General features: G+C 40.1%; 1 protein-coding gene across 13 annotated transcripts in view; it reads right to left on the reverse strand.

Annotated features, from left to right (window-relative positions):
• The window catches only part of kirrel3b (kirre like nephrin family adhesion molecule 3b), a 195,460-nt gene that overhangs the window by 35,544 nt on the left and 144,723 nt on the right, over positions 1–15,193 (reverse strand). For 10 of the 13 annotated variants that reach the window (XM_034701382.1, XM_034701378.1, XM_034701375.1 and 7 more), the window contains exons 7-8: positions 14,700–14,857; positions 7,223–7,373 (exon numbers count right to left, since the gene is read on the reverse strand). In XM_034701382.1, the coding sequence (XP_034557273.1) occupies positions 7,223–7,373; positions 14,700–14,857 (309 nt within the window). Of the gene's footprint in view, positions 1–7,222; positions 7,374–14,687; positions 14,858–15,193 lie in introns of all 13 variants that reach the window. The other 3 variants (XM_034701376.1, XM_034701385.1, XM_034701383.1) reach the window with 1 other exon arrangement.

Consider the following 15,193-nt stretch of genomic DNA (forward strand, 5'->3'; position numbering starts at 1 on the left):
ATATTCCTCTACACACACACACCATATTCCTCATCAGCAGACTTTTTCCCTCCCTAGACAGTTGCCCCCCATCCCCACCAACCACTCTACCTTCAAATCCAAGAGCTCCACCTGTGCCAGTTCTCCCCAGGCCAGCAAAGAAAACAACAACATTCATGGATCATCATGGAAGACTACCGTGAATGAGCAGGTCTCTCCAGGTAGTGAGTACCAGCTCTGTGCGACTGTGTATGCACATGTGTGCATATGAAAGGGCATGTGCGTGTGTGTCATAATAAAACTGGAAACCTATCCACGCCTTGAGCAGCAGTGTTAGCTACCCAGTAGTTTTGCATTGTGAGTGGTTAATTGTGTGGACACAAATATGGGCAAAGAGAACCTTAGGGGCAAAATGACAGATGTGGCGGTGGAGTCAGTAATAAAATCCTGCAAGAAACTAAGAGAGGCAGACAGGAAATGAGCAGGGGGGATCTGGAGTAAATGTCTGTGCTAATAGTGTATTTGCCTATGTAGAAGCTAAATGTAAAAGCTAATCCACAAGCCTCTTTTACAACAGTGTTTAATGTGCTTTTCATACGCGCCAACCTTCTCTGGTTTTGGTGCCAAGAGACTTCTAAGGACACAAATGCTCAGTACTGTCAATCTGGCAACTAATTAATACTCTTTTTGAATGAGTGAGGCGGGAAAAATGACCCTCCCTTTCACCAAGACGTAATAGTATGACAACTCTACATTCATCTCTGTCAGTTGGACCAGTGGTTTGTTGTACAGCCCCATGCAGATCTAGAAGTAAAGACAGCCAAGGGAGCAGCAGCTGTCAAAAGTCGACAATCAAAGGCCTTTGGTGTGAATCAGAGTCTGACCCTTTATATGACAGACTCCTTCTTTAGAAAAGCATGTGTTGTATTAATGAACAAGTATATATGTGTTTTGTGAAACACTCAGTCTATTTCTGCTGAGATTGTGGTGATATAAAGGAATGATTGGTAGACGTGAAGGAGTTCCAGTGACAACAACAGGATGAATAGGATGGCTACTGTTATAGTTGGTAGACAGCTTTTGATCGGTTAGTTCAAAGTGAAGACCAGATGGTGTTTTTGGAACAATCCTCCAACTTCTCTCAATTTCCTGGAGATAGTGCCAACACAAATTGTTTTCCCCCTTTCTTAAAGCTCAATTTCCTATCTCTCTGGGTCATTGTGGACAGCTGTTCTCCAGTAGGACCAGCCACACACTCCAGGAGTATCTGCTGCCTCTGAAGGATGGGGAAGCTGTTTGTGGGCTGCCTGCTCGTGGCTTATAGCCTTAGCAATATGGGGATGCTGTCACATGGCTGGCTGATAGGGAAACTTGAGGGGGGGAGCAGGCTGTCTAAGTAACTTAGGTCCAGCATATTGATTATGAGAACCATGAAGACATGAAACATTGAAGAATGTCCTCAACATATGTTCTGCTGCTCAAAAAGAAGCTTTATAGAAGCACAACTTTCTTTGTAGCACATCTGTACGTGTTTAAATATGTGCATGTTGATCAAGGTTTTGCCTCTGATCCAATCAAAAGGCAGCAGTCGGAGCTTAGCTCAGAGAGTCAGATAGATCCCCGGGGTATTGGTAACGGAATTTCATCACACAGTCATATATGGTGACACATGAGACAACTCAGGTCTGTTGCATGTGTGGAGTTTCACTAATGTACAGAAAAAAAATGAAGCATCTTGTGCCCCCCCCAATAACTCAACTCTTTCCCTCTTTCTTTTAAATTCTTTCATCTGTTATCTGCCTTCTGATGAATTTACCATTATCTGCTTGATTAGGCAGGGAGAGCATGTAGCTGCTACCAAAAACAAATCCTCCCCAATTGCACATCTGCATGTTCTTTATTAATTAGTCTCAACAAATGGCATTCATTTTCCTCCCACATGGCTCAGCTTGTTTGCAATGCAAACACACAGAGAACCTTGGCTTTGCTCGTCCCAGGCGCATTCATTTTCCCACTACATGTTTAAAAGTGTGTTTCTATGTGGGGCAAAGCTCTGCAGATATGCAGCTGGACGAGGAAATATCTGAAGCGTATTTCAAGTCATGTGATGAGTGGGATTTAGTTAAACATGAAACTGTGGCATCTGAATCATATTCCACTGCAGTGGATTTGAACTGGGGGGGTTGGAGTTACTTATAAAAGTCCAAAGGGCATAATGCAAGTTAAGTCATGCTGCAAGAAGAAACAGCATTAGGGGTAGCCTCCCCACTGCTATCAAATAATTACACTCTGCTAATGGACCAGTATGGACAACCGAAGTCAGCAGTCTATCCAGGGTTCTGAATCACCTCTGCTGGCTCTAAATCCCTCTCATTTTGGCAACATCACCACTACACACTGTATTTAGATGCTAATTTGTCTAACCCCGGGTCAGATAACTGTGTGTGAACTTCTATAGGAATGAAAATGCTGAGGTGGATGTAAATCATAAGCATTAAAGGGATGATAAAGTAAAATGACATAGTGAAATGCATTGGATTTTAGGACGGTTTAGGCTGTAGAGCAATGCGCCTGGTAGTGTTTAGATTACACTCATTTGGACTGCTATGAGTACGGCACGGTGAGAGAAAGGGCACCTCAGCTTAGGGGGTGAGTTGAATACCAAATGTTGAGAAGGGCAGACAGGGCTGAGAAGATTTTAATTACTTTTGTTGCATCTAATGTTATCTCACTAATGCTGCCAATTAGATAAATCTGGGCAGGAAAATAAATGAGGCTTTTAGTTCTTATTATTGGGACTTACACAAAATGAAACCTGCAGAAGGAAAAAACAGTATTTATTCAAAGCGAAAATGTTCTGTGGACATTATCCACAATTTTCAGTGAATACGCAACCATTTGGGAAAAAACTTGTTTGCTGCTTTATTGAGGACTGGGTGAGAGTATCAATATCAATTCAATTACACCGTGTCCAATACAGAGCTGCTGCTGCAGAGTGTGTTAGGGAAATATATGCCGGGCATTAACCCTGGATTCAATAGCAGTCAACTCATAATTTCAAATCAGGTGAAGGGAAATTGTGGCTCTCACAAGACTGTACAAGACTACTCAGCATATAGTAGTCCCTAGCAAGGCCAGTTAAACTAATTCAACTTCCATCTTTGAATCCATACTCCTGAACAAAAAGTACTACTTCAGATCAAAGGGACAGCAAGGCCAGCAAATTATAATGTAACTCAATCAGATCTTGGAGGGACATAAGTGGTTGGAGTGTGCATTTTAGCCTGTATCCAGACTCACCAGGGGCCCACTCAGACTAAAAGCAACCATTCACCAGAGACTGCCATTAATCCCTGCATCTTTGTTTGGGACTAGAGCATATTGCGGCACCACTTGTTCAACACAAGTTCACAGACATGCATAAGGGACATGGGAGTGGAATTTATCCTTTGCACTAAAAGGCAACTATTTTTGGTAGCTGTATATGTGGGGAATACTTGGTTAGGAGGTTCAATCAACAACCTTGGCTTAAACTGATAATTGTCTTTTTTATTTTTCTTCTCAAATATAACACTGCCCAGTTTACTTGTAGTATGTATATAAGTATATATTTTATATAACAGTCTACACTCAGACTACATCTTTGGCTAATTTATATAAAGTTTTTCCTTTTAGGAATGGATGATAAATATTCATTTTTACAACATTTCTACATCTAGGGTGGATGTATTACACAACAGTTCATGTAAGGAGATCACTGAAAGAAAAAAACATCTTGGTTTGGAACTTCTTAAGTTTGCATTTTGGAAATAAAGTAAATTTGATTTCTCCATATTTTGGATAGTTCCTGCAGTAACAGTGATGAATTGAATAATAATCTCTTCATGCTTTTGTAGATGTCTAACCATCTGTTGTGCACAAACCTTGAATAATTGCACAACTTAGACTATGTTCACTGTGACCAAACTTTGCAACTGTACATCTCTACAGTTGCTCTGACAAAGGAGCGTTTCATATTGGAATGAAGTATCACCAAACTTTAGTATCATTCAATGTTAAGCATATTTAAGTCATCTGTAACACAAGGAAATATTCTTGAGTTCTGATTATGTAAGACTAAACAACTTCATTTAGTTAAGTGTAGTTCAGGTTTTTAAGTGTGGATGTATGAGGTAGTTGTCTATGATGTGTTAGGCGGTCAGCACGGTCCCTTAGTAGTTTGTTTTCACACTAATCTTGGATGTGTCCCATGCATGTTCTTCTGCCTGAAGCGCACTGATCAGCTGTTTAGGTCTGTCAGCTTAGAGAGAGACAAAATCACAACCAAACCAAAGAAAAAAAAAATTGAGTGATTCTACAAGCGTTAATGATATGCTGTTTACTGTGGACACAAGAGGACAGCTTTATGAACCGTGAAGTTTACAGAAGATAAACGAGACTCAAAGGACGAAAACTTGTATCTTAAATGGAAAACATTAGAGATTTTAAGTTACCTTTTGATGCAGATGTGTAAACTTTCAGCCTATGCCCACAAACTGAGAAAACTATAAGCTGTAACACGTGGGACTTGCTGTTCTAAACGTTGCTGTTACCTACTCTCTTCAATATTTAGGAGTTACATCAGGAAACCAGAAAAGTCGAATGGTAGTGTGTCGTCAATATATGTCATTGGCTGTCATTGTTTTTTACTGCACAATGACCCAACACACATGCACGATATGTTTACTTGATTCAAATACACCTTATTAGCTGTTAAATGGGAAGTCTTGGTTGAAATTACAAAAACTGCAAACACAAGTCCGACATATAATCTTAGGCTTTCAGTGCTGCTATGTCAAACAGAGATTCAAAAATAGGAATTTCCCAATATATCAGTGCCTCATACATCGCAGACCTGAACAGCTGATCAGTGCACCGCAGGCTGAAGAACATGTTTGTGCTGCGCCAAAGAAAAGTACAAAAACAGATGGGTTTCCTGCATTATAGCAGAAGATATAGAGGTTTAGTTTCTGTTCCCCCTGCTTCGAACATGCTCTCCTGTCTGGCATTTTATATTGCCAGACAGTCTTCTATGACTCTGCAGATGGTAAGGTTTAATCTTTGTTTGTCACAGTATAATTACCAGAGAGGAATGAGATATCAGGGCATGGTTATTTGGTCGGGGTTAGATTTGGAAAGGCATAGCTTGATATTTGGTGGATTAGTGCAGGCATCTGGATATTTTTTATGCAGGTTTTTTATCAAGCCCCTGAGTTAGTCGACATGTTCCGTGTGCAGCATCACAACAGCAGTTGCTCATTAATATTTACCACTCAGTTGTCCTACCACACTGTCTTCTGTGATGGAGCAATCAAATAGGCCACCCGTGTCCTCTGTGGGGTCTGGTCCTTAAAGAGATGGAGGTCAAGTTTCATATGGTTCTGTTCCTCTGGCCAATTTACTGTTATTTATGCAACCACCTTCTGTTTTTATTGTTACAGTAAGACTGAGTGCTTGTCTTCCGTCCCCGTCTTTGACTTGTCCTGTGGATTCATAATCAAGCATTTTTCAGATTTCCATCCTCGCCTTTCCTGTGTCTTTCAATAAAACTGTAGCTCTCTGACTTTGATGATGCCATACTTATAGCAAAAATAGACTCACATGAAAAAATTACAAGAAAACTCAGCTCTGCAGACCTTTGTTCAAAGGATTCAATCCTTAAATGGACCTGAAATTTACATGTCTCCGTGGAAGATGCACATTTACTGTTTTCTATTTGGGTCTGGAGAATATTTTACAGAATTGTCTACTTAGAGAGTTCATGTTTATCTGCAGAAAGCTTCAAATTTAGGTGATTTTGCTCAGGAAATATTCAGTGATTCACATGCTGTTTTTGTTCCAAAGACCATGTAATCAAATTAGGCAGCATTGAAATTAAACAAATTGATACCCAACACGAATGAATCAGAGTTCAATTACAGAATGTTTCATTTCAGGAGCAGCTTAATTTGGAAGTAGATATTCGCACAAACTCCTGAGGCTTTGCTGAACTGTGCTGAACACTTTACCTGTCAAGTCTGAGGAGGGGGTGAGAGGGAGCGAGGGAAGGAGGGAGGGAGGGAGCGAAACGAGAGGCTAAGCCTTGTGGGAGACAATTTGAATCTCGACAATTAGTCTCTGCTGTCGCTCGGTTTGATCTCACACTGTGAAAAATGTTGTCAGGAGCTTTAATTGTGTAAAGAGCACATTTTGGAATGCTAATTAGAAAGCTGCTGCACTCATTTTTCAGGGTTAAATCATACATTCAGGAGCAAGGATGATGCCTTGATGGTGAGCATTTATCACAGACACATCATTGTGCATGGTGACAAACCAGCTAACGTGTGAGCAGACTTTCCCTTCTAACTGCATGACCAAAAAACTGACGAGGACAAACTGCAAGGAGTGCAAACACTAACAACTGTTAATCATTTTTACTCCCGCGCCTGAGTTGGCCTGATCATGCCGTGTCCGCTCTTGCCATGCCTGCCTCTTGTGGTGTACATAATGAAAAGAATGGAGCCGTCAGTCATATTGGCTCTCTAAATAGCATTTTCTGCTTTATTAGTCATACTTAATGGTGTTGAAGGGGCTGTGAGTGATGCAAAATCCCTTTGTTCACAGCCCTTCTCTTACTGTGAACGGTTCTTGATCGAAAAAAAGATTCCCTGACAATCGAGGCTGAATGTGTTTTACACGCTGGGCTTACTTTGCCTATTTTAGAAGGGAATTGTGCACACTCTCATCAGAAAGATTGATGGTATGTGCAAGGAAATAAAAGAGGTGGAGACAGTATGCATAGTTTTACAGCAGGCAGGTAGCTGGACCAGGACAGACAGTCCCATTCATTTTAGACAGACAGCTCTTTTGATATTTCATCATAGTGAACAAAAAATGTGATGCATCATCAATCCACCCACCTTCATCGTATGAAAGCAAAAACGGAAACCAATTATAAATATCCATCAGAGCCTACAATGAATCCTAGATGTTTACAGAGTGTTAGTAGTGTGCCTGTCAGACAGTTTCATGCCTCTACATGTGAGAAATACACAAAGTACCGATAAATGTACGTCAAAAGCAGATTTTTTTTTCCCCCCCATCTAGACTGAATACTGGCCAACTCACTTCAAAAACTTGGACATAAAACAGAAAGAGTGAGAGGAAAGTGAGAGACACCAAATGCACTGAAAAGAAAGAGCCATGGATCAGTGGGTATGCTTACGCTGGATGTCGATTGTGACACTGGTCTCCTTGCCGTTGGGGACTGCCTTATTGGAGGCCTTGCAGATGATCTGCTGACCTGTCTCGATGTTGGAAGGCGATAGGTAGAGCGTGCTCACAGTGCTTTCTCTTCTGCCGTCCCGGAGCAAGGTCTGTAAAGAGTGAAGCAAAGTTGAGTGAAGTTAAAAGTTAAAGTGCAGGTACTGTAGTTGTGTGGCTGAACTTCAGAAGTTCTGGCCCCTTAATCTATCCTCAGAATAGTTAGACAGTCTAAAAAGTTTAGTGCTGCAACTCTCGGGTTTCGGATTTTCTCAAATTCTTTTGATTTGAAGAAGTATACTCCAAATAGTGTGTACAAAAAGTTGTATAATCACATACATATTGGACTGTATATTTAAAAGCTCCCCTTCGGTAGAATTCAAAACTTTTAAAGAAGAAAGTTTGAGTAAAAGGGTCACCGGAGAAGCTTTGATAGGGAAGTGTAAGAGTAAAAAAATTCAAATATCATAAAAACACACATATTTTCTCTTTGGGGACCAGGACATACCATGAGAAAATTCTAGCCCTTACTTTTACTGCAAAACTGATTGATATGAAAAAATAAAAAAAAGTCAAAATGTGTGTTTTTTTTTAGCCTCTTTTGTGTGTCTGGAGAGCTGCGCTCTAGTGCATGGCTTGTCATACTCCACAAAGGAAATCAATCTTCTTTTCAGCGCTCATCCTCTGAGCCCTGCATTGTGGAAGCCATCTGGAATCGGTTGGTAGCGCTCGGTATCTCTCGCTCTCCCCAAAACGCTCAGGGGAGGGCTCTGGGAGTGTATGTTAACCAGTGCGGGGCAGAACAAAGTCACTGACTAGAACAAATTGCGTGGGCAACAGGGCACAGTGTGGTCAACCACAAAGTCAAGATGCATTTCCCTGCCATGGCTTTAAAGGAGGCTCACTGCTGCTTTGTGCTCCGGAAGAAAATAAGACCCTGCTATAGTGAAGTACATCAAACATGAGCTTAATATAAAAATAGAACTACAGTGTTGACCGCAGGGAGCTCACTGTGGATTTGCTTTACTGCACTGCTACCTTTAGATTAGCCTCACAAATGCACATATTGCTTCATGGGTATCTCCTATATTTGAATCTTTTAGCACACTATGGAGAACAAAAATATTAATTTTACACCTAAATCATGTGACATTTGAGTCTGGAAATAAATACTTTTTTTTTCATGACTCTTCACTTGAATTCAATAGGGTTAAATATCACACAGAGGTTCTAAAAGGCACAAAAAGTAAGTAAGGCTTGTCTAAAACTCAGCCATGTATATAACTGTATATTTAAATGTTCTCACAAAGTTCAAGAAAGCTAAGAAGCACATGTCAACCATCATAATCATGAGCCCATTAATCCTGCTGCTCATTGTCAATGTACAAACCAGCAGTAATTATTCATTCCTCTATCATAATGCGAAGGTTTCTTTTAATAACACTCTTTATGCCCCTTCTCGCCAAGGCACGTCATATTCCAAAGAAATAATTAAAATGTTATAAAATAGTAAAATCTGACATTTCAAAAGACATTTTTTATCTGAAGACTTTGGAGTCTAAGTAGTGCAAGGCACGTCTGAAGCCACAGTACAACATTAAAGTGTTGGAATAAAGATCAACATATTTTTGTGTGTAGGATAAAAAGAATTATAACATAATGAGGTTATTATAGATGGCATATGTGTTTCTGTGAAGTCATTTTGTGGGCTATGTGAAGAGCCATGTGATGAAATTCATAGTTGTGCGTGAGTCACTTCTAAAGCAGAACGCATTAGCTGTCAGACGCGGGATATGTCAATGTAATATCCTTTCTGACACAATCAGGATTGTTTCTCTCATCACTTTGGACCTGTCTAAAGTCATTAATCTTTGGAAGGGGGTTAGCAGGCTGCTGCATTGAATTCAACACCATGCCATATTACAGTTTGATACATTTTCATATGGCTGCCTGGAAGCTATGTGAGGAATAATTTAAACAGAGAGGGATGACAGAGGATTGAAGTGTTTTTCAGGTCGGTTTAAAGCTGCAACAGATGTTTTCTGACCACTAGGGGCTTAAGGAGATGAAAGAGGACACAGTGGTTACCAATTCTATTGATTTCCCCTTAATTGTAAAAAAAAAAAAAAGACTTGCTGAGAGTGTGCAACAAAGCCATTCCACCTCATATTTTCTTTACAATCTATAGAACTGAGATGTAATGATTGTTTGTTTTTTTTTAGTTTAATTGTGATATACTTGCTAGCCTTATGCTTTTGATTCTTGATCGTAAACTCATTATGAGAAAAGCTACTTTTTATTTTCCAAGAACACCGCAATCTCTCGATCAAAGCTTCAGCTACCAAGCTAACTATCCAACAGTGAGTTGACCTGTCAGTTAAAGCCTAGCCTTGTTATCTGAATCTATGTAGAAGCTGAATTATCAACAAATGCAAAACTGCTGTGGTAAATGGATCAGTTGAGTAAAACTTAGTCCTAAACCTAGAGTGCGTTTACTCTTGACCTATTTTATGTTAGCAGCCATATGAAATGTTAAAATGCACACCAAATCAACAAACAAACTTGACTGGTTTACTTTAATTTGTTTGAAAAAAGCAAGCCAGACTTTATATTGATTATTAGGGTTGTAACAGTATCGTCAATTGTGCGATATGGCTAGAACATTAGTGTCTCTATACCGTCCTGGAACGTTGACAGTAAGAAGCAATAGGTCTCTATAAGTGTAGTTTTGTTTCAGCCACAGTACCCATCATCCTTTACGCTCGGCTCATTGTGTACAGAAAAAAAACGGTGGGTTAGTGGGATGTTACTGGCACAGAAAAACAGAGTCAATTTTGGACTTGGATGCTCCGGCGTCTTTAAATCTGACGTGTGGAAGCATTTCGGTTTCCCCGTGTTGGAACATGAGAAAGAAGGAAAGGTGATGGACTCACAAAAAACAATATGACCTACATGTCTGTTATATGAGTAACACGTGAAGCAACTTATTAAATCTTCACCTTGAAAGATTCAAGAAGATACAAGAAAAAACATCCGCCAGGCCAGAACACTCTAAAGGAAGTGTTTACAGCCTTACGTCCTCACAATAGTGAGAGAGCTCAAGAGATGTAGTGCTGAATATAAAGACCCACAGATATTTTCTTTGGTCAACAATGAAGGATTCAGAGGGTTAGTAAACACGCTTGAATCAAAGTATATATTCCCATCATCATGGCTATACTTTGTACAGCACTATTACCAGCTCTGTACAAAGAGACAAAGGCGAAAGTTACATAGAGCCACAAGCAAGCAGAGCACATCTCACTCACCACGGGGGGAGGGGCTACACAAGCTTTTTTCAAGTCTTCATTCCTCTATATTGTTGTTTTATTTATTATTTCTGATACTGCAATAAATATTGCACCATGGGCTTGTTATTGCAATATTACCTTGTTGTGATATTTTGAGGTTGTTACATACTGTATAGTGATCATAGATACCAGTGAATCAACTCTCAAGTCTGGAATGTATACAAGATAAGTCAGATTTCATGAAAACTCACAAGAAAATATTTTAATTTTTAGAAAGCTGTTGGTGGCAAAGTTTAAGATGGACTTTAACTTGGAGCATATTGTATCTCACTTGCCATGGTTTTAGAATCAAATGAGGAAATGAGTGAATCAGGTCTTTGAGTCAGGAGTGTGAATCAAGGCAACCTGTAATAAAACATATATAACAGATAATGTCGTACACATAAGTACTATATAGCATTAAGACACATTTTATGGTTATCTAAAGGTGCCATGAGGAACTTTCATGTTGTGTTGATTCTGGTGACGTTGGATAAATCACCCACTGTCTTCAGATGTGGCTCCTAATGCCTGTATTTGTTGTGGAAGTAATTGAATGAAATACAGAGCGTGTGAAAAGACTACTTCCTGTTGTTGGGTAAACTGTTTTGCAGGATGCAGGCTGAAAATATAATGTAACAATGACAATGTTACACTGATTTATTACCACAACTCCATGGACAAACTGTGACCAGACTTACCAGTTTAGCATCGTTTTCACAGCCCCAGTGTCACCAGATGTGCTCTGGTGTCCTGAGAAATGTCCACACAGTTTAACTCTATTGTCCCCATAGAGCAGTGAAACCATCCACTGTGCAGCACTTTGCTAAACTTGAATTTTTTTTTAAATGTACTATATAAATAAAGTGGATTGGATTGGATCCTGCTCCTGTATAACCGTTAAGTACAAAAAAATATGAATAAAGAAAGAAAATAATAAATAAAAACTACGCCTGTCTGCTTGCTAACTTACTTTTCACTGCTAAACTTGCTAAACATCACCACTTCCACATGAGTGCTGACTTAACTGTTTTGGTGGGAAAATTTGACCTCAACACAGACACTAAAATTCAGTATAAAGACATAACCAACCTGTCATTTTCACATTTTACTATGTAGGACATGGGGAGGCGTCAGTTTAAGAATGACACTATTTCAACATTAGTTGAGAACTCCTCACATTAACTCAAATTGTTAGATCACCTGAAGTATACCTCTGAACATCAAGACAGATAATGATATCTGAGACATGCTGGCATGAAGGGAAAACCCTGACTGGAGGAAACAGAAACATGAGACCTTTCCCGGATGGTGCAAAATTGACCTGGTAAGCAGAACCTCCTTATTTATACATTATTCATATTCTGGCAACCAATCAACATGCTTTGATTTTACAGCAAACATATATTTGGTCGTGTTTAATCAATCATTTTAATGCTAGATCACACAACTGATCTGACTGGACTATGTTGCATATGGAATGATGCATGTGTAAAACTCTTGATTCAAGGCTTTTTTAAAAATTGGTTGCTAATAATATGCTGATGTGTTCTGTTTCTTAAGTTAGTCCTCTATACTGCTCAGCTCAAAACGATCCTTTAAAAAAGTTGTTAAAACCAATTAACTGAAGTGATCCTTGTTTCAGATCAAACTGTTCATTTAAATGTTGAAAAACGAGGTTAATTAGCTTGCCAAAATCTTTGATATCCATTAAATCTGGCACAATGATTTACGGGTCCTTGGGCTCAATGTTTTCCTCCACTGCTGGGAAAACTACACCTTTCTCAAGGTAGCTAAAAAAAAGTTGACATATTTAATGCCCACTCAATTTTTAATTGCTTACTTTATTCTAAGTATTTTCCCACCAAATTACTCAATGACTGCGATGATTAAAATGCAATAAAGTGCTCTAATTACTAACAGGCAAACATATACACACACATACACACACACAAACTCCCAAGAAAGATGGGAGGAGAATAATAAAAGTGAGAGGCAGAAATTTCAGCTGCTGAACATTTGGAGAAAGTAACAGAGAGGGAATAGAAATACTAGGATTGGAAAATTGATAATTATTTGTTTTCCTGCTCAAAATGATCTCCAACAACAGAAGCAGCTTCATGTCAACGTTGGCAATTTTACCTGATATTAAACAGGAACATGATTTTACTGCAACACTGAGAGGGTGCACTATAAAAAAAAAGTACAATTCTGCTCTTGCCAGCAAGAACAGCTCATAAAAATGTCATTATCCCCCCCTCTTTTTTTTTTAAACCTCCTAACGCTGAGATCACTCCCCAGTCTCCTGCTCACCTCTCAGCATGCCACCAGAGCATTCAGAGAAATAACACACATGGGGAGGGGAATGCATCATGTTTTTCAAATGATTTGTTGTACCATTCCAGTGTAGTATCACAGAGCAAATGTGCGCACCTCCAAAACACAGCTCAGACCTGGAGGCTGCATATGACAAACAGTCCTTTGCTGTTTGCCACTGAGCAGCTCCACCACAGCAGATGGGAGATGAGTGTTTGAGGGAAGAGAGAACATTATTCATTTATTTCCTCTGCCCACATTTTCACAGCTAGCCATGGTATTTGAACCATTCACCTCGCTATGACGAGCTTCTGCCACTTCATTATTTTGGATGCCCTCCCCACAGTATTTTACGCTTCTGTTTATTAAAACCTACCATGACTAATGATAAGCAATGTGTCAATTCAGTGGCTCTGTATTTGGTCAAACCAAGCCACATTCTGAAGCAAGGCTTTAATCATAACTTTCTCTTTAACCACTGGTCCAGTAAATAGATTTCTAAGAGGTCATACAGAAGAGGTTTTTGGAAGCCTTAGTGGGAAATTATCTTTGGGTCAGAAATGTCATTAGATATGACACCATCAGGAAAGCCATTTCTGTGAATCCTCCACCACATCTGCTCACATTAGACCTCTTCATCTGCGGGATATGAGAGGACCATCAGAGCAGATGATTATGCTTACAAAATGTCCCCCTACTGCTCTTTGGACCCAAAAAAGAGTCATCTTCTTTTAATCGAAGCCATTGCTTTTTAATGGTCGGCAATAGAGATAAGAGGGACGAGGGACACACTTGGGCTCAGAGCAGACATGTGAGCATTCATCAGCTACCAGCACAGAGTGTCCTCATATCTGCCTTCGCTCTGAGAGGAAGAGAAGGCAGGAAGGGCACTCTCCGCCCACCATTAGCAAGCGGCACCTCCAGCAATCACTTTATTCAAATCGGCCTGGTGCCGTACCCCAGTCCAATCAATGGCATTTATCTGCTCTCTGAAAAAAGCCGATAATGGGATGAGGCAGCACAGGGAGCGCGGCAAGCAAGGCGGGGGAGGTGTTAGTGCTCTAAAGTGCCTGGTCTCTTTATGTCTTTCACTTAAATGAATATAGAACATGACAGTGTTGATTGCATGATTAGTGTTAAGGTTGATTGTCAGTCAAGAGACTATGGGGTCAGGTGATCATGCCATCGGGCTGGTGTGAACAGTGGCTGAAACCCTCTGTGGCATCAGAAGTGAGAACACAATCTGTCAGTGGGAATCATACTTCAGCATGAAAAGGTTCAGGCAGATTCTAGCATTGGAAGTGACACGCTAGATTTTATAACAAGACGGGAAGATGAAGAGAGACAAATGGCACTGAAAGAGAAGATCAAAACACCAGAGAGAAATGTAAAGTCACTGACAGATCCATGATCTTGCCATCTGCTTGTCTGAGACGATTTGTATACTGGGAAAAAAAAAAAGGCCACTCGTCTTTTTTTGTAATCAAAACACAACCTGGATTTCAAGGAGCTGCATTTTAAAAAGCCGTCTGGATGCTGAGGAAAACGCCCACCACTGACTCTGACAGTTATTCTGATACATATCATGGAGATGCAGTCGTTTTGCAGTGGTTATTTACAGCTAAGTGATGCATGCAGACACGTAAAGTAACAGGTATTTTTATTCCCTAGCTCAGATTACTTTTATGAAAAAAAGGCTCAAGGGAATAAAAGCACAGCAATCCTGGCTTGTCATTCCACCCCACCCCTATACCTCATGTTGAAACCTGGAATGACACACACCTCTATGCTTACCTTGGAGTACATGGCCCCATTAAGGACCTCTCCATTTCTGATCCAGATGATTGAGGCTGCTGGCTTGGCGTTGTCAGCGTGGCAGGTCAGATTGAGTGGGTCCCCAGCTCTAAGGCTCACCACTGGCCCTCCACTGATGATTGGGTCCTCTGGGGGAACTAATGATAGAGACAAAAAGAAGGAGAGGCCATCAGCTTTGTGACAACCGTGCGATAATGATTCACCTGCAAATTTGGGGAAAAGAAACCAGTAATGTGACACTGACCTGAAATCTACACAGTTTCATAAGTAAACGGACATTAAATAGGGTAATCAAATATGCAGTGTGGGTTTGTGCTTGTTGTTGTATGTCACAGACTGATGGACTGTGTATTAGAAGGGGACTGAAACAGTGCTAAGCAGCTTCAACCTAAGATCTATGTTGCAGCTATCAGAGAGCAACTCCACCGGTTGTGAAACCAGATACCAGGAATAAATCTCCTTTGTTGTTGATG

This window comes from Notolabrus celidotus, chromosome 14 (assembly GCF_009762535.1).
Source record: "Notolabrus celidotus isolate fNotCel1 chromosome 14, fNotCel1.pri, whole genome shotgun sequence".
NCBI lineage: Eukaryota > Metazoa > Chordata > Actinopteri > Labriformes > Labridae > Notolabrus > Notolabrus celidotus.